Genomic DNA, 19,140 nt, shown 5'->3' with positions numbered 1-19,140 from the left:
CGGTTTCCATGACGATGCTCTTCACTCTTTGCTCGTTCTAGCGGCGTTTTAAGGAGACAACAGCAGCTGCTTTTATGCTAAGCTAAGCTAGCATTTAGGCGCTACGGTCAGCTTCCAGCAGTACATTAAAAAGTACCACATGTACCTGTGAGAAGTTAAGTAATGGTAGTAGTACTAGTATCAGTGGTAGTAGTGTGTGCTGGTGACGTTGTTATTGATCCTGATCACAACGATGATGACGATGTCATGAAGTGTGACTGGTTTGAACTCAGAATCCTGGTTATTGATTATTGGTTATTCAAAGTCCCTCACAATCACTTCCCTTCAGCTGAAGGTCAAACTCTATGTTCTTATCAGCTCTTTATTGATCGCCAGGGTGACGACCAATCAACAGTTTAAAGGTCAAATGGCTGATCAGAAGAAACAGGAAGTACTCGGATTATTTCACATGTCAAACGATCATTTTTAATCACTATGACAGCTGACTATTAGATGAGTAAATGTGGTATTTAAACTCTCACTGATCATAGTCATTGATTAATAATCGGAATAATAAATGTAGTAAAAAGTATAAAGCAGGATGAAAAGAAATACTAAAAGGAGAGAAGTCGCCCACCGCTCACACACACACACACACATCTGGAATACATCACACACACACACACACATCTGGAATACATCACACACACACACACACATCTGGAACACACACACATCTGGAACACATCACACACACATCTGGAACACATCGCACACACACACATCTGGAACACATCACACACACACACACACACATCTGGAACACATCACACACACACATCTGGAACCCATCACACACATCTGGAACACATCACACACACATCTGGAACACATCACACACACACACATCTGGAACACATCACACACACATCTGGAACCCATCACACACACACACATCTGGAACGCATCACACACACACATCTGGAACACATCACACACACACACATCTGGAACACATCACACACACACATCTGGAACCCATCACACACACACACATCTGGAACGCATCACACACACACATCTGGAACGCATCACACACACACATCTGGAACACATCACACACACACACATCTGGAACACATCACACACACATCTGGAACACATCACACACACACACATCTGGAACACATCACACACACACACATCTGGAACACATCACACACACATCTGGAACACATCACACACACACACACATCTGGAACACATCACACACACACACATCTGGAACGCATCACACACACACATCTGGAACACATCACACACACACACATCTGGAACACATCACACACACACACATCTGTTGACTTGTTTGTTCACTGTCTGATAAACCTGATCTGTTTTTGTATTTTACAGGTTTCATTGGAGTAGTTGTAGTAGTACTATAGGATAACAGTATCAGGAAAAACGTACTATAGGAGAAAAGTATTGTAGGAGAACAGTACTGGTACTGCAAGATAATAGTGTTATAGACGAAGAGTACTAGAAGAGGATAGTATTAGTAATATAGTAGAATAGTATTATACAAGAATAGTACCACAGGATATTTTTACTAGTACTATAGGAGAATAGTACTAGTGTTGTACTAGTAGTGTAGTATTGTTCTGGTACTATATGGGAATAGTACTTGTATTGTAGTAGTAGTGTTCTAGTACTATCAGTATTGTACTCGTACCATTGGAGAATATTTTTAGTATTGTCCTAGTACTATTAGTATTGTACTAGTATTGTACTATATAAGAATATTACTTATATTGTAGTAGTATTGTTCTAGTACCATAGGAGAATAGTACTAGTATTGTACTAGTACTATCAGCATTGTTCTAGAACTATTCGTATTGCACTACTATTAGTATTGTACTAGTATCGTAGCAGTATTGTTCTAGTACTATTACATTACATGTCATTTAGCTGACGCTTTTATCCAAAGCGACGTACAATAAGTACAATCATTTCCACATAGATACAAACTCAGAAGAACAAGTAACAAAGTACATTTTTCATCAAATAAGCAGTTACAAAACACGTTATAGAAAAGTGCCATTATAAGTACAATTTAAGTGCTACCATTTGTTAGTAGTGTAGTACTATTGTTTTAGTACTATTAGTATGGTACTAGTATGGTAGTAGTATTGTTCCAGTACTATTAGTATTGTACTAGTATTGTCCTAGTACTACAGGAGGAGCCGCTCCCTCCTCATGAAAACAAGCCGGAGGAAGGAGGAGGAGAGCCGGACGGCAGCGGGCCCTCAGCCCGGGGACTCACCACCGGAACAGATCAATGCTAACGGCTAACAGCTAGCTCGGTGACGACTAAAACAACAACAACAACTAAAACACCGGGACAGAAACGTCAAAAGAGAATGAAAACATCCGCAGAAGAAGAAGAAGAAGAAGAAGAAGAAGAAGAAGAAGAGCTACCGGCCGCTGACGCGTCTTCGCTCCGGTTGAGAATCCGGAGACTCGGGGTTCGGTCCGGTGCCGTGTCGGGAGGTTCCGGGTTGGATCGAGGCTTTTAGTCCCGGGTGTAGTCCGGATCTCAGTCCGGGGTTTCAGGCACCAAGCTGGTCCATCTGGTCCGGGTGTTGTGGCCTGGCTCTGCTCGGATCGGCTCCACTCGTGACGCAACATCCATCCACACGACAAACGCAGCGCAAAACAGCGGCGCTTCCGGTCACTGCTTACACAATAAAGGTTCCGAGAAATATAGCATGTGACCGATAATGAATACTAATACAATAATAAAATAAGTCATTATAAAACATTTATTTGTATTTCTGTCTTACTCTGCCTTTTTGTTTTAGTACATTTCCTCCAGAGTTGGATTTCAAGGGATTTTGCTTTTATAGTTTGACGAGCTCGTGTTTTAGTTCCTTTTACGGTACATTCGATGCTTTTGTTTTGAAGACTTCACCCAGCCAGTTCCGGTTTCACTCCAGTTTAACTTCATGGGTCAGCTGGTTTCGGTTGAGATTCTGGTTCTGGTTCAGATTGGACCAAAACCACACCCCGACTGATTTTCTGAACTAATATTTGATAATCTAGTTGACTTAAAATATACTTTGTGTTTTTTTTCCATTTTTACTGTTTTAAACCATTGCTTGAATCATTGAATTTTCCTGTTTGCAGATTTATTTGAACCTAAACCTATAAAAACATTACAATTCATTAAAGTAAATCATGTAAAGTAATACTTGAAGGCATTAAGATGACCCAAACCTGAAATGCGTGTGACACCCTGCTGTAACACATACTGTAGTATTTCTACTGTGATAATTATGAGTCGATACTTAGATCTAAAGATAGGAAACAAGAGAAGAGAAGCTTTGAGGAAGAGAAGCAAATGAAAGAAGGAGAGATGACAAAGGAAATCAAAGAGGAAGGAAAAGGGAGGACATGCAATAAAGGAAAAGAAGAAAAACTAATTAACATGAAATAAAAGAGGAAAGAAAGGACAAAGAAAGGAAGACAAAACAGGAGAATGAAGGAGACAAAAGGAAAGGAATGAAGAGCAAACTGAAAGAAAGAAGGAAAGGAAGTGAGTAAACGAGGCATAAAAGAAGCGTATCAACGGATTTGGTTCATGTGCCAGTGAACGTCTTCCTTTATTCATCGTAGGAAAATAGATTCAAATTAATGTTCTGTCTTCTGTCACATTTCGGTTTCTCACAACAAAACAAACAAGTAAACAAAACATGAAAACAACCGGGGGGTGTTAAAGGGACAGTGTGTTTGTTTTAGAGACATCTGGTGGGTCTCATACTTCTGAGTGAAGAAGATGAAGAACTACGGTCTGATTAGTTTCATGTTTGCAGAGTTATTGATCACGTTTTCTACTCTACTCACATATTTTATTTGCAGCAATGATTGTTGTCGATGTTGTGTGTGTGTGTGTGTGTAGTTTTGATATTAAACAACATCACGAGATCCACTAATAGAAATCTGCACTAACGTCGTGGCTCATCAACTACGATCTTTAACAGTTTAATTTGAGGTCCCTGAACGAGTCACGACTGCAGTAGAAAGATGGATTTGATCTTCAATATATCCTCACTGAACTTTACACACTGCTCCTTTAACTTTGTTTTGGACTAAATATTTACTTTCAAAAGGAGTAAAGTGCAAAAAAACACAAAAAGACCAGCTCATTACACAGAAAGAAAAACTAAAGTTTAAAGTTAATCATTCACAACAGTCACAGGAAATAAAACCATGCAGGAAGCCAACATAGAGCAAACATATTCGTCTCCATAGCAACAGTAGCATTAACAATAATAATAAAATCTGCACATCAAAAAGTTATACGAGAGCAACGACAAACGGCAACAACAACAAAAAGGAGAAATAAACAAGAAAATGGCGGCATGAAGCTCTAAAATGTGTCTCGTCAGGAGTCCTGGTCGGCGCCGAGGACCCCATTACCCAGAATGCATCAGCACCGACCGACTACTCAAATCAGATCACTTAAATCTGAGTGGATCGTTGATAGGAAAGTACCATGGTGATCATCATCATTGTTGTCATAGTAACCAGTGTTTGACCAGGAAAACGCCATCTCGACTTTATTTAAGTGCTTTGCGTTTTTTCTTCACGCTACATTGAGCATTAAGAAAAAATAACTAAACTGCGTCTTGAACTCGCATTTCAAGCGGATGGTTTGCAGAGCAGATTAAAGGTATTGATCGGGGGGGGGGGGGGGGGTTAGTGTTTATTGATAACCATTGGTTCACCAGCTGAACCAACACAAAATAACCAGTTTGTTGTGATTCATGAAGCCGATTCATAGTCTGGATTCAAGTTGTGTCATTTCTCTCCATAGCGAGTGAACACTTTTAAATGCTTGTTTCCTGGAGGGAGTCTGGTTTGACGGATGCTAAGCTAACGTTGTAGCCCCCTCACAATAACGCCATTTGGGTTTTAAATCTGCGCGGTTATTTAATTGGACAGATTTATTGTACAAAGATCTTGAAAATGACTCTGCATTTGGTGAAAGCAGCTTTGGGGGTCTCCTGATGGCTCAACTTGTACTTCCTGTTTCCTTCCTTCGAACCATGTGACGTCTACAAGCTGAGAACTGAACTATTTCATGCTGTAACAGATTTGAGTTTTAACTTAAACCATAAGGATGTAAATAATAAACCACTGAGTGACAGATCAAGCACAGGAAGTGACATCAGAGGAAGCTGCGTCGCTGAGTCTGCTCCCTCAAGGTCGACGCACCTGATCCGTTGATTTTAGCATCTCACCTCCACAGTGAGAGAGTCCTACGACCCTCTCAGACCCGGGCTCCTAATGCCAGGACCAAACCAGACCAAACCGGACCAAACCAGACCACAACTGACTAAACCGGACTAGACCTGATCACACCGAACCGAATCAGACTAAACCGAAGTCTTCACATCCAGCGCAGCAGGTCCGGCAGCAGGAACCTTTGGATCGACTCTAGAACAAGACGCTTTGAGTTTCGGAGGAACAGTTTGAGGATATTGATCCAGGACTGTGAGGACGGATGAGGACGGATGACCAGACAACTTGTTGGACAGCATAAGCAACTTGAACCCTAGAGTTGCTCTTGAGTCTTTAACAGTGGTCTCTGAGTGAGTCCAACAAGGTTCTCCTGGGACCATCAAGACTAACTAGTCCAAAATCAAGCCATATAAGTCTGGGTGAGTGTTGTGACTTCGGGTCATGTGACTACCTAAGTTATTTGGAGTTATACTGATGTCTTTAGGAATCACTTCCTGTTGGAAATGTGTCCTCTGGCGTCTGGTTGAGTTTAAACGGTAAACTGCAGGAAGTGATGTTCTGTACGAACAGAACCAGCAGAGATACGTAGAAACACAGATGAACAACACACAACGTCTTTCTGTCTCTTTCTATGTTTTAACAGTGCAAACTTTTCATTGTTTCAGGTCGGTCTGAAAGGGGGCGGAGCCTCGGCGATGCTCCTCATGATGGCACTTCACTTCGGTAAGTACAAAAATGTGACGCTACTTTCCCATCATGCAACAGGTTTCACTTTAACAGTCTGAAATCTTTTTTGGGCCTCGCTTTAAAACAACCCGATGCTCTCGGAACACACACACACACACACACACACACACACGCGCACACACACACACACACACACACGCACACACGCACACACACTTTGATGTGTAAGCGTTGGCACAAATATTAAAGTTGAAAGGAAGTTATGGCGATATTAGAATTATACAGTAATAATATTTTCTCTTATGAGTCATTTGCTAATAACGGATTAACGATAACGCAGAACCCTAATCAGGAAAATTATTTTACTGACCAAACATTTGACGGTTTTGCTTCTCGTTCAATAACGACAAATTCTTTAAGGATTTCATCCTCAGTTATCTGATCTCAAATCGTTCTGTTTTTATTGATCTTTTGGACATTAATTATATTATAACAGGAACAGATTAGGTTTTCTCTGAGCTCTCGATATTGTCTTGTTTCTTCTTTATAAAACTTGAAAACACTGTTTACATCGACGGGATGAAAGAAAGACGCTGAGTTGTCACATCGGCAAAAGGCGACAACTCGTTAAAGGCCACGATTCAGGAAGTTAACTTTAACCAAGACGCCACAAACTGTCTCATGACCATCTAGTTCCTGGAACACGGGAGGACATTTTGAGGCTAGGTAAGTGCTAACGGGAATCACGTGAGACCCGTTCTATCTTCCATACTTCCTCCAACAGACTTCCTGTAATAGTCTTTTATCTTCCACACTTCCTCTAGTCTTTTATCTTCCACACTTCCTGTAATAGTCTTTTATCTTCCACACTTCCTCTAATAGTCTTTTATCTTCCACACTTCCTCTAATAGTCTTTTATCTTCCACACTTCCTGTAATAGTCTTTTATCTTCCACACTTCCTCTAATAGTCTTTTATCTTCCACACTTCCTGTAAGTCTTTTATCTTCCACACTTCCTCTAGTCTTTTATCTTCCACACTTCCTGTAATAGTCTTTTATCTTCCACACTTCCTCTAATAGTCTTTTATCTTCCACACTTCCTGTAAGTCTTTTATCTTCCACACTTCCTCTAGTCTTTTATCTTCCACACTTCCTGTAATAGTCTTTTATCTTCCACACTTCCTCTAATAGTCTTTTATCTTCCACACTTCCTGTAAGTCTTTTATCTTCCACACTTCCTCTAGTCTTTTATCTTCCACACTTCCTGTAATAGTCTTTTATCTTCCACACTTCCTCTAATAGTCTTTTATCTTCCACACTTCCTGTAAGTCTTTTATCTTCCACACTTCCTCTAGTCTTTTATCTTCCACACTTCCTGTAATAGTCTTTTATCTTCCACACTTCCTGTAATAGTCTTTTATCTTCCACACTTCCTGTAATAGTCTTTTATCTTCCACACTTCCTGTAATAGTCTTTTATCTTCCAAACTTCCTCTAATTCTTTCTCAGAATAAACTAATTGTATTGTATATACCTTAAAGTTTTTGTCTGCACTAGAATATAAATATATATCAAATTAAAAAAAGACTGATGGAAATAGGCCATTAAACTACAAATATGGTCGCCGCCCACCAGAGACCTGACATCCAAACATCAGAGTTCAGAATGCAGGGATGAATAAATGAATGAATGTATGAATGAATATTTCTGACACACACACACACACACACACACACACACACACACACACACACACACACACACACACACACACACACACACACACACACACACAGCTTCGATTCACCTTCATTCAGGAATGTTTGAGAACAGAAAGAAGGTGAATGGAGGCGGAGCTTGGTATTTAGCACAAAGAACCTTCACAAGGTTCTGACCCGTAGTACCATCAGGCTGATTTCATCCTGTTCACTTGTCTCCTTCCCTTCCTCCGCTTTTCCTCCTTTCTTTGTGTCACTGGATTTTTTTCATCAGGTGAAGCGACTGAAAAACCTCCGAATGTGAAGTCTGGAGGCGAAGATGGAAGAGAGGAAGCTTTCCTGCTTCCAGACGTGCAGTTTCACAGTCGCTGGTTTGGCTTCATTCCTCCTCCTCCATTGGCTCAATCTGGGATTTCCACCAATGAGGAAGAGGGGGCGGGGCTTATGTGTCGACAAGCGCTAGTGAGACCCTTTTTTTGAGGAGGTGCTGTTCTCTGGCTCTTCCTCACTCTTCACCACAGTGATGGAGCAGAAGGAGGAGGAGGTGGCAGCGGAGGAGGAGGAGGAGGAGGAGGGGGGGGGGTTGACGTCCAGCTCCACTGGTGTCAGCGTTATCTCCACCTCCCCCCGCTCCTGGTGCAGCCTGGGCGGAGGGAGAGCATGGAGATGGGTGGCGGGTGGAGGAGTGGAGTTGTTGTTGCCGGGCCCCGGGGCCTTCTGGATGACCTCCACCATCGGGGGGGGGCGTCCCGTCAGCTCCCAGCCGGGGTTCCCCGCCGGGCTCTGGAGGAACAGCAGCGGGCGGACCGGCTTGGTCTCCGACGGAAGGAGCCCCGGCTGCTCCTGGATCAGCAGCTCCAGCACCGGCTGCGAGGAGGAGGCTTTCTGGATGACGCCGCCGGGGACGGAGGTGATGACGGGCGGGGGGAGGGGGGGTTTGGGAGAAAGAGCGGCTGGAGGAGGAGGAGGAGCAGGAAGGGCTTCCTCCGGGCGAGGTTTCCGAGGTCGGCCGCGTTTCCGCTTGACCGGCGAGGCGGTGGACACGCCCACTGAGCCGCTGCCCGACGCCACGGCATCCAGGGGGCGCTTGTTTCCGTTCCCTCGTGGCTTCTGCAGCACGGACGTGGGGCACGCAGAGGTGTGCTGCTGAGGGGGAGGTGCTAAAGGAAGAGGGGGCGGAGCCACCTTCTCGCACTCATACGACAGACAGCCCTGAGGCAGGATCATCACCGGGAGGGGCCCGCCCTGCTGCTGGGGCAGCGTCGCCATGGCGATGACCTTCACTCCGGCGGCGTTGACCCCGGAGGATTCTCTGGGAACCAATGAGGGCGGAGAGGAGCGAACGGAGAGCTGAGTCTTATCAGGGACGGAGCTGCGAGGGAGGATTCTGGGTAATTGCTTCATGAATGCCTCCACCTGCAACAGGAAGTGCTCTTATTGATCTGATCAGTAACTCATTGATCGGATGATCTATAGCTGTGTAAATATGTTGAATCCTAAAATGACAGTAAATTAACAGAAGCATCTCGATGATGTCACCCATAAATCAAAGCGTACCGCCGGACGCAGCGAGGAAGAGGAGGAGCAGGAGGAGGGAGGAGGAGCCTCCAGGGACGAAGGCTTGGCAGCAGACGTCGATCTGTCTCCAGACTTGGACGAGGAGTCTCCGAGCTCCTTCTGCGGACAGACAGGACGTAGCAGTTAGCATCATCGCAGAGCGACCAATGAGAGAGGCCGGAGCCGCAGAGGTCACCTTGTGGTCGCCGGCTCCCTCGCCGTCGGCTCTGGAGGGGAGGGGCGTCTTCTTGATGACCTTGTGGGGTTTGGCCGGCGCTCCTGGAGGCGAATTAATGACCACGTTTTAACATGTGAACCGTTCGAGCCTGATGTCATATTCGGAGCTGTGATGTCATAGTTCACAGTCACACCCACCTGCGAGCGCGGCGGAGGTCACCAGCTCGGCCCGGCTGCACCGCGGGTTCACCAGGTGCTCCTGGATCAGGTAGCGGGCGATTTCCACCACGGTGTCGAACGAGCGCTTCAGGATCTTCTGCGCCCAGTCGCAGATGAGCTCGCACGCCGCCTCCGTCACTTCCTGTTTGTACGTCTGGACCAGCTCCGTCAGCTCGGCCTGAGGAGGGAGGGGAAAGCTGTGAGGGGGCAGCGTGCACCTCCTCAGACACTAGTGTGTGTGTGTGTGTGTGTGTACCGGGTCACTCTTCAGGTCCAGGGGGGGCAGCAGAGGCATGTTCAGGACCGTCCTCCTCCTGATGCCGCTGTAACAGTACGTGTTGCCGGGCGGTTTAGGGAATAACTGACGGACATTTACACTCGTGGGATCTCAGTGTAACTTTGTTTTATACACATAGTATATCTATTAGGGCTGTCAGTAGATTAGATAAATTAACTCATTAATCACACATTTTAGTGAATTCATTCATCTTGATTAATGAATTTTGTTGTTTCAATGTTATTTTTAATTAAAGTTTTTATTCAGGTAGACTAAATCTTAAAAGTAATGAGTAATTCATTTGTAAAGTGTGTATTTTAGATAATTGTTAATGTTATTTTGAACACATGTTGAACTAGTGTCTCTTCCTGATGTCCTCGTGCACTTTGCATCATTTAGCAGGACGTCTTCAAACCACTGTCCCTTAGGGACACAGTGGTGTCCTCTGCAGACTGAGTGTGGGTAACACGCAGCTCTAATATACACTCACCGGCCACTTTATTAGGTACACCTGTCCAACTGCTCGTTAACACTTAATTTCTAAGCAGCCAATCACATGGCGGCAACTCAGTGCATTTAGGCATGTAGACATTGTCAAGACAATCTCCTGCAGTTCAAACCGAGCATCAGTATGGGGAAGAAAGGTGATTTGAGTGACTTTGAACGTGGCATGATTGTTGGTGCCAGAAGGGCTGGTCTGAGTATTTCAGAAACTGCTAATCTACTGGGATTTTCACGCACAACCATCTCTAGGGTTTACAGAGAATGGTCCGAAAAAGAAAAAACATCCAGTGAGCGGCAGTTCTGTGGGCGGAAATGCCTTGTTGATGCCAGAGGTCAGAGGAGAATGGCCAGACTGGTTCGAGCTGATAGAAGGGCAACAGTGACTCAAATAACCACCCGTTACAACCAAGGTGGGCATAAGAGCATCTCTGAACGCACAGTACGTCCAACTTTGAGGCAGATGGGCTACAGCAGCAGAAGACCACACCGGGTGCCACTCCTTTCAGCTAAGAACAGGAAACTGAGGCTACAATTTGCACAAGCTCATCGAAATTGGACAATAGAAGATTGGAAAAACGTTGCCTGGTCTGATGAGTCTTGATTTCTGCTGCGACATTCGGATGGTAGGGTCAGAATTTGGCGTCTACAACATGAAAGCATGGATCCATCCTGCCTTGTATCAACGGTTCAGGCTGGTGGTGGTGGTGTCATGGTGTGGGGAATATTTTCTTGGCACTCTTTGGGCCCCTTGGTACCAATTGAGCATCGTTGCAACGCCACAGCCTACCTGAGTATTGTTGCTGATCATGTCCATCCCTTTATGACCACAATGTACCCAACTTCTGATGGCTACTTTCAGCAGGATAAAGCGCCATGTCATAAAGCTGGAATCATCTCAGACTGGTTTCTTGAACATGACAATGAGTTCGCTGTACTCAAATGGCCTCCACAATCACCAGATCTCAATCCAATAGAGCATCTTTGGGATGTGGTGGAACGGGAGATTCGCATCATGGATGTGCAGCCGACAAATCTGCGGCAACTGTGTGATGCCATCATGTCAATATGGACCAAACTCCCTGAGGAATGCTTCCAGCACCTTGTTGAATCTATGCCACGAAGAATTGAGGCAGTTCTGAAGGCAAAAGGGGGTCCAACCCGTTACTAGCATGGGGTACCTAATAAAGTGGCCGGTGAGTGTATATATATATATATACATATATTTCTGATTCTAATGGCGGCTCAGGGAGGGGGACTAAACATCACAGCGTGCCGCGTTGTTTACAGAGAAACACACATCTGGATCCCACTATTACAGCATCTGTTGGGCTGCTGTAGACATACACGTATCTATAAAGTGACACAAGCCAACAGTTCTTTGCTTAAAGGATTTTCAACTCTTTACTTAATAAATGGAAACATATTTGACTCCTCCCCTTTTCTTTGCTGATCCGAACGGTGGGGTTTTACCTCCTTTACACTATAAATATATATAAAATCTGTATCTATGTATCTACATCGAGCTGCTTGGAGGATATTTGGACTGTCCTCTGCCGCCGAGCCGCCGGGCCTTGATGTTTGGGAAGATGTCTCTGATGATCTTCCCGAAGTTAGCGGCGCTCAGAGGTCGATGCTGCAGGTTCTCACAGTGTCTCCTGCAGGGACAGACACAAAGGGTCACATGACGCAGGTTCTCCGGAGGGACAGGCAGAGGGGTCCTCTGTTGGAGTTGGCTCACCTGTAGGTCTCGTAGACGTCCTGTTTCGGCAGACACGTGTCACAATGCTCCTCCAGGTGACTCCGGATCCAGTTACAGGTGTGGAGCTGGTCAGCTGTGTTGAAGGAGGCGGAGTCACTGCCACTACACACACACACACACACACACACACACACACACACAGATGTTAGGACAGTAATGAGTCCTGTGATGGACCAGCAGCAGAGCAGGTCTGACCTCTTGTCTCCAGAAGAGGGTCCAGAGGGCAGCTGGAGGTAAAGGTACAGCTTATCGTTGTCAGAGAACCGCTGGACATCGATCTGAAGAAGAAAAGCAGAGGACACACACACACGTACAGAGCGACACAGACGTGAGACACACACACACACACACACACACGCAAGAGACGCACTCATACGCACAGACACACTAAATTCTCACCAGAATCTGGTCCACTTTGGTTTGAACACTTTTCCTGCAGAGAGAAAACCAACATTTAAACCTGATTGAAAACCTAAAAGTCAGAATCAATATGTTTAAAGGAGCTCATTCTTACGAGATGTTACTCTTGAGTTTCTGCAGCAGCATGCTGGGCTCCGTGTTGCCCTCCCCTACCCCGAGGTCATCGTCCCCCCCCTCCAGGTTACCCCCCTGGAGGGAAGCCTCGGCCCGCTGGTCCTCCGACATCTTGACCGACTAACCGGCGCTGAGCGGCAGCAGCATCTGAGAAGATGAATGGATGAAAAGAACCAATAGATTGATCGCTTAACTGCAAAACGTTGTATTTCTATAATTCAGCTGGAGCTCATTTTGAACTGGATGGATAAATCTGCTGATTATTTCCCCTATAATCGATTAATTGAAGTAGAAATAGGTTTTAAAAATCGAAATAAATATGAGTAGAATATATAAAAAATGATTTTGTTAAAATATCAAAGTAGAAGTAAGAGTCTAAGTAAAAAAAAAAAAAATCCAGATAATTTTAAAATATGTTAATATCAGATATATCTAAAAATAAAAAAACCAAAAGGATCAATATATGAACAAAAGTGCATGAAAATGTAAAATCCTTTAAAAAGAAAAATGTCTTTAATATATTTATAGTGAAATAGCCTTTTTGTGTGTGTGTGTGTGTGTGTGTCAGAAATGAATCCAAACATGTGAAAGAATTGACTGACAGGCTGACAGACAGCAGGAGGATGATGGACAGAGGGACAAACGGTCAGAATAATAGGGACACACGGACATGAGGACAGAGAGGGACAGACAGACTGCGTCCCGTCACCGCGCGCTAACACCCTCTCAGCCGGGGAAAAGACCACAGAAGTCCCGCTGGCTGCCGGGGGGGTGACACATGGCCCGCTCTCATGGGAGGGGGGCGCGCCGTTAACCGTTACTACGACTAGCCGGGCGGGAGGCATGTTGTCTGGGGAGCCACACGCGGGCACACACACGCTAACGTTAGCTAGCGGAGAGTGCGCGCTAACGGCCGCGACGTGTCCGCCGGTGACCCGCCGGTGGTTACAGTGTTTACCGCGCGCACTCGGTCGGTGGTAATGCGCCTGTCGTTTACCTTCACAAAACGCACACGCGCGCATCGACCCCGCTCTACGTGCTAGTGGCGAGCTAACTGGCTAACGGACACCGGGGCATGAGCGAGGCTCACCGCGCACACACAGAATGACCGGGAGCAGGGCGTCGCGTCGCGGAGAGTCGCAGCAGTTCGGCTGACATTTTGCCGCGTTTCTACGTGGCTGCTAGCTAACGGATAGCTGCTAACCGGCTAACCAGCCTAGCTGTATGCTAAGCAGGTAGCATTGGCTAGCAAGCACCGAAACACCCTTTCAACGTGTTTTTAAAGGCTATTTTTAATTTTAAAATATTTCCCGATAGCCTTTTATTTATTCTGGTAATAATATATGCTCGATTCGGTGAGTCGCATTTGAGTATTTATTTAAAAAAGAAAAAGAAAGTACCTGAGCAAAGATTCAGCAAAAATCCCCTTTCAGATTCTTTTGTGATTGGCCGACTTTGTTATGTCTGCCTGACTACAAAGCCAACGTCCACTCCTATTGGTCCACCCGCACCAGTCTGCCCAGATACCAAAAGCAGCTGGAATATCATTCGTCGATTGGAAGTATTTTCCTGACATGGATTATTCCAATTGGACGCCTTCTCCCGGTCTGCCCAGTTACAAAACTATCCCGCAACATCTGCATGGCAACAGCCGCCAGTTAAAACATTACGTACATACATGCAAATAAACGTGTTTGTGTTTAATATTTCACACTCTAGGGCAGACTATATAATTCTACTTTATCCTATATTTCCCAAGAGCATTTAAACAAAAAGTGTATTACGAAATAATTGGACCATCCAGTAATTAGTCTGTTTGATATTCATTGCAGTAAGTGGGATATACATCATAAACCGGGACAAAATTATTGACATTTTATCCGGAAAAAAAGACATCTTAAATTTAGAGTTTTAACTGTTAATAACAACACATTTTTGGATTTATCACATTTATTCTCCATCATACAAAAGTTACACTGAACACCAGAAAGAAAGAAAACAGATTGGTTGCAGCTGTTTTAGAAGCTGATAAGACTTCAGTCGCAACTCGTCTTCATTCAAACCCGCTGAAAAGAAAGAAGTTACAAGAAATCAAGGAGAAACTCAACATCAGAATGTATTTTATAGGCATACATCGTGACAAGAAGCGTGTTTTTTATATGGTTCATTATCAGAATCATCCTTTTATTGATGCTAAAATTTCACCAAAGATGCTAAAAAATTGTGTAAATGTTTGTTCCAGAAAATACACAATATAGAAGTCATTATAGTCATTTATTTTCTCTTTTTAGATGTGTAGCTATGTGTAAGGAGGGCATAGCAAAATAAGAATGTCATATATATATATATATATATTATAACTTCCTCCAGTCAGGGGTCACATCTCAAACATAATTATTGTTCTGTTGTCAGGAGAAACTTCATAGAAGCCTTCGGTGACCTTTGACCCTACCTGACCATGTGAGCGATGTCCCAGTTGGTTTCAGAGGACAGAGGGCCAACAATCTCCACACCCTCCTCCGTCACTATAGCGATCTCATGCTAAAACAAAAATACGTGTTCAGCATTCAACGGTAAACAACGTGGCGTAAAGTAAGAACAGCTGACCTGGGATCAGGGGACTCACCCGGTTGTAGGAGCGAGCGTCTCTGTAGTAGAGGACTTTGAGGCAGCGCTCCACCAGCTCACGGGCCTCCTGCTTGGTGATCTCCACCTTGTTCTCCACGACCTCCCTCATCAAGGGCTGTGCAGAGAGAAAACATATTTGAAGTTGATGCGAAGATGCAAAAGACTTTCTGCAATACTTCAATCTATAAAGTTCTATGCTTGAATGTAATCACATTTTAATTTAGAAATGGAAAAATCCAGTTGTTGCAGAGATGCTAAAAGCAATGGGTGTTGGGGGGTCGTCTTGGATGACACGCCTCTTCAACATTGCATGGAAGTCTGGGCTTGGTGGTGGTGCCTCTCTTCAAAAAGGGGGACCAGAGAGTGTTTGCCAGTTACAGGGGTATCACACTACTCAGCCTCCCTGGTAAAGGAGGGTTCGCCCCGATAGTCGAACCAAGGACTGAAGGAACAATGCGGTTTCCGTCCTGGAACAATGGACCAGCTCTTTACTCTTTCACGAATCTTGGAGGGGGCCTGGGAGTGTGCTCATCCAGTCTACATGTGTTTTGTGGATCTGGAGAAGGCGTATAACCGGGTCCCCCAAGAGAGGGTCTCCAGTCTCCAGCTCCTTTGCATCGAAAGAGCCAGTTGAGGTGGTTTGGGCTTCTGGTAGGATGCTCCCTGGAAGCCACGTCCAGGTGGGAAGAGGCCCAGAGAAGACCCAGGACCAGGTGGAGAGATTATATCTCTGGGAACGCCTTGGGATCCCCAGTCAGAGCTGCTAGATGTGGGAAAGGGAAGTCTGGGGCCCCCGCGACCCGACCCCAGATAAGCAGTTGAAGATGGATGGATTGAGCTTATGAAGTCATAATTAATTATTTGAACCAATGAGATATTATCTAAAAGTAAAAATGTAGTTATATATATAATGTAACATCAAATATAGTGATGCAATACAACAGTGTGCCAGTAACAGCGTATGGGGTGACGGTGGCGCATGGAGTAGAGGGGGGGTGCTGGGAACCCTGGCTGCTCCATGGTGAAGTGTCTCTGAGCAAGACACCAAACCCAGAACTGCTCCGCAGGCAAAAGTGTAAGAAACCATGAGTTGAAAATACAACGCAAGTTGCTTTGGATAAAAGAGTCACCTAAATGACATGTAATATTATTATTATCATTGATTCAATGGCTGTAAAGAAATGTTTTATAACTGATCAACAATGATTGAATCAGCTCTGTGTCATCGTGTTCTCTCCATCAGTCCTGATCTGGATCCACCAGAGTCTGGATAAACCTTATTGATCAGAATAATGTACATCAATTCAGTCCAGAACTATTAGACAAACTTGAATAAAGATCATCTGTGAGGGAGGACGCTCCACTCTAAGCATCGGCAGATTACAGTCAGTTTCACTTCATTCATTCATTCATTCATAAATCGGATGAATCATTTAATCAAGAAATCTGTTCGCTTCACCTGAGCCAAGTACGCGCCAAAGCCCGTGGCCACGGTGGGTGCCTCATAGGCCACGCCCAGCTTGTCCACGTAACCCAGGAAACTAGAGGGAGAAGAGATGGCCCACCGTTAATCAGCTCTCACAATACAAGTAAACTGATATGTGGGCGAGAAATGTCAATGCATTTAAAGACATGAACAGAGGTCACCTCTCCCCGCCGTAGAAGCCTCCGATCACCACGGTGTTCCACAGAGGGTTCATCTTGCTGCGGCGGTTGTACATGACTCGGGTCAGCCAGGAGTGGACGGCCTTGGGACTGTAGCTGTGACCGTCGCCCAGCAGCTCCTCGTCGATGCTGAGGGACAGAAACAAACGTCAGAGCAGCAGCGGGCCGACGCACCAGCCGCCACAAACGTGTTCTGTAAACTTACACCATCTGTTCAATGATGTGTTTGAGATGCTGGTAGTCTGCGTAATCTCCTGAAGCTCCTAAGATCGTGTTGTTGTTCACCTGAAAGCAGAAACGGAATATTCATTCAAAAGACTAACTCAGCCTTAAATAACTTCATATCTTGCATATTAAATATCCACAACTCAACACGGTGACTGTTCCTCACCTTCATGAGGCGGGAGATGTTCCTGAAGCGAGCCAGAGAGCCGTAGGAGCCCAACATGTCCGCCGCGATGATGACGCCGCCAGTGAACTTCACGCCGAGCACAGACGTGCCGGTGACCATGGGGTTCCTGCGGGGGGGGGGGGGGGGGGGGTCACGGGTTAGCCGTTGGTGATCAATACGTTTTGCAGACGAACTCAAGGTTTAAAGAACTTTGGATGCAAGTTTACAGGATAATCGTTGGATATCATATATACACTATTTTATGCATTATATATCTTACTGATCAATAATTCCATCAAATGGCAGGAACGTCTTCAAAAGCGCACACACGCAGTTGTATATTACTAATAATTAACGTTATAATGTAATTAACAATAATTACATAATAATAATACTGAAAGGTGTTATCATATATATTTATGTAGGATATAAATCTCGTTACATAAACCTTACCTACTCGAACACAACTATTCCGAAGCCTTCGTTTGTAGATGTATTGTTGAAAGGTGTTGCTATGCGGCTAGGTAGCGCAGCTAACAGTTAGTCAGCACAACCGGAAGGAAGTAAACAAAGTGCCACTTTTAACGCAGTAAACGGACACATATGGGTTCTATTCATCAGGTACGTCCACCACTAAATGATTAAACAACTCTACTAAGTCGTAAACGCGATGAAATAGCAGAGCTGACACTTAGCTTAGCAATAGCTAGCTATCGCTTCTCCATGATGATGCAGCACTGCGGCGGAGCAGCAACCGAAACGGACAGCTCCGGTACGGTTCGGTGCCCCGGTCCCTTGGACGTGGTCACTTACAGTGTGTGTGTGATGGGCCCGCATGACGTGGCCGGTCCGGTACCGGGAAATGAGTAGAACTGTCCGGGCTTTGGTCCGTCCTCCCAGAAACTCAACTTCAAGCCGCTCGACTCCATGTTGGAAAATACCTGCAGGAAGTGACGACACAGCGGCATCTTGTTTGCGTGAACCAGTCACGCAGCGGCTCTCTACCGCCGCCGCCTGCTGCTGGTGTAAAGTACGCACTGCAGTCTGAAAAATTGTTCATTTGAAATAACATGAAAAGTGTTTTATTATAACTCTTTCAGTATCTCGATTTGGAATGACAGTCTGATTTCACAGTCATTCAATACCACTCAATCAATTTTGTACAGCCCGTAAACACACATTTGCCTCAGAGGGCTCTACGGTCTGTAGAGTGACATTCTCTGTCCCAAAGCACTTTTTCGTACAGCTTCATCCATTCACAGCATGCTACGTGAGCACCAGGGCTTTGAACTGGATGAGGCAGCCACTGGTGACCAGTGAAGAGAGGAGGAGTGGAGCAGTGTGGGAGAAGTTAGGAAGGTGAAAGACCAGTGGAGCTGCTGCATTGTGGATGAGCTGCAGAGGTGGAATGGAGCAGGGAGACCTGCCAGGAGAGAGTTACAATAGTCCAGGAGATGACAAGAGCCTGAATCAGTACCTGCGCCTGCTTGGTGGAAGGTTCCTAGCAGTCAGAGTGAGCGTTAAGATGGAGTTTCCAAAGTTAACAGTCAGGTCCTGGGGAGAAGATTCTTTTACCGGAAAGAAAAGTAGTTCAATCAATCGAATTAGAAACACGTAATTAGGAGTTATTTATTTCCTTCTTTAAGGTGTTCAAATCTAATAAGAAAACATGCATTCAAAGCTTAAATTGAGGCTTTGGACATGAAAGTAATTACACTACATGTACTTCTGAAAGTTCTTAG

The 19,140-nt window shown here is 44.9% G+C and overlaps 3 protein-coding genes across 4 annotated transcripts in view; all 3 read right to left on the bottom strand.

The window, feature by feature from the left end:
- LOC119218932 (phosphatidylinositol 4-kinase beta-like) overlaps nt 1–141 on the bottom strand; it is an 8,054-nt gene extending 7,913 nt beyond the window's left edge. Inside the window, 1 exon segment of the mRNA XM_062558660.1 lies at nt 137–141. Within this exon segment, the coding sequence (XP_062414644.1) occupies nt 137–141 (5 nt within the window).
- A 3,010-nt stretch (nt 142–3,151) lies between these two features.
- On the bottom strand, nt 3,152–14,505 carry rfx5 (regulatory factor X, 5). Of its 2 annotated transcripts, none has more exons than XM_037473770.2 (11): nt 14,115–14,505; nt 12,695–12,861; nt 12,580–12,613; nt 12,376–12,458; nt 12,160–12,282; nt 11,960–12,076; nt 9,897–9,975; nt 9,620–9,818; nt 9,441–9,523; nt 9,245–9,364; nt 3,152–9,103 (listed from the first exon to the last, which is right to left on the bottom strand). In XM_037473770.2, the coding sequence occupies exons 2-11, from the start codon at nt 12,823–12,825 to the stop codon at nt 8,147–8,149; spliced, it is 1,926 nt and encodes a 641-aa protein (XP_037329667.2). In that variant the 5' UTR covers nt 12,826–12,861; nt 14,115–14,505; the 3' UTR covers nt 3,152–8,146. The 2 variants fall into 2 exon arrangements, with proteins under 2 accessions (XP_037329667.2, XP_037329668.2); XM_037473771.2 differs by lacking the exon at nt 14,115–14,505 and adding an exon at nt 13,805–14,087.
- A 141-nt stretch (nt 14,506–14,646) lies between these two features.
- On the bottom strand, nt 14,647–18,432 carry psmb4 (proteasome 20S subunit beta 4). Its single transcript, XM_037473880.2, has 8 exons — nt 18,212–18,432; nt 17,399–17,525; nt 17,213–17,292; nt 16,990–17,136; nt 16,802–16,883; nt 15,341–15,457; nt 15,167–15,255; nt 14,647–14,780 (listed from the first exon to the last, which is right to left on the bottom strand). The coding sequence occupies exons 1-8, from the start codon at nt 18,364–18,366 to the stop codon at nt 14,768–14,770; spliced, it is 810 nt and encodes a 269-aa protein (XP_037329777.1). The 5' UTR covers nt 18,367–18,432; the 3' UTR covers nt 14,647–14,767.
- Nucleotides 18,433–19,140: the final 708 nt, after the last annotated feature.

Source organism: Pungitius pungitius, chromosome 17 (assembly GCF_949316345.1).
Source record: "Pungitius pungitius chromosome 17, fPunPun2.1, whole genome shotgun sequence".
Lineage (NCBI taxonomy): Eukaryota > Metazoa > Chordata > Actinopteri > Perciformes > Gasterosteidae > Pungitius > Pungitius pungitius.
Note: the sequence above shows the minus strand (reverse complement) of the source record. Positions and strands in the feature narration are given on the sequence as shown.

Excerpts from the sequence above, each read along its gene's own strand:
- psmb4 (XM_037473880.2), bottom strand. The coding sequence starts at position 18,366 with ATGCCGCTGTGTCGTCACTTCCTGCAGGTATTTTCCAACATGGAGTCG. Across the intron at positions 15,458-16,801 it reads TTGGCGCGTACTTGGCTCAG|CCCTTGATGAGGGAGGTCGT; the intron begins GTGAAGCGAACA and ends CTCTCTGCACAG. Across the intron at positions 15,256-15,340 it reads ACGCTCGCTCCTACAACCGG|CATGAGATCGCTATAGTGAC; the intron begins GTGAGTCCCCTG and ends TTTTTGTTTTAG.
- rfx5 (XM_037473770.2), bottom strand. The coding sequence starts at position 12,825 with ATGTCGGAGGACCAGCGGGCCGAGGCTTCCCTCCAGGGGGGTAACCTG. Across the intron at positions 9,365-9,440 it reads AGGGAGCCGGCGACCACAAG|AAGGAGCTCGGAGACTCCTC; the intron begins GTGACCTCTGCG and ends GTCTGTCCGCAG. Across the intron at positions 9,104-9,244 it reads CTTCCTCGCTGCGTCCGGCG|GTGGAGGCATTCATGAAGCA; the intron begins GTACGCTTTGAT and ends TTCCTGTTGCAG.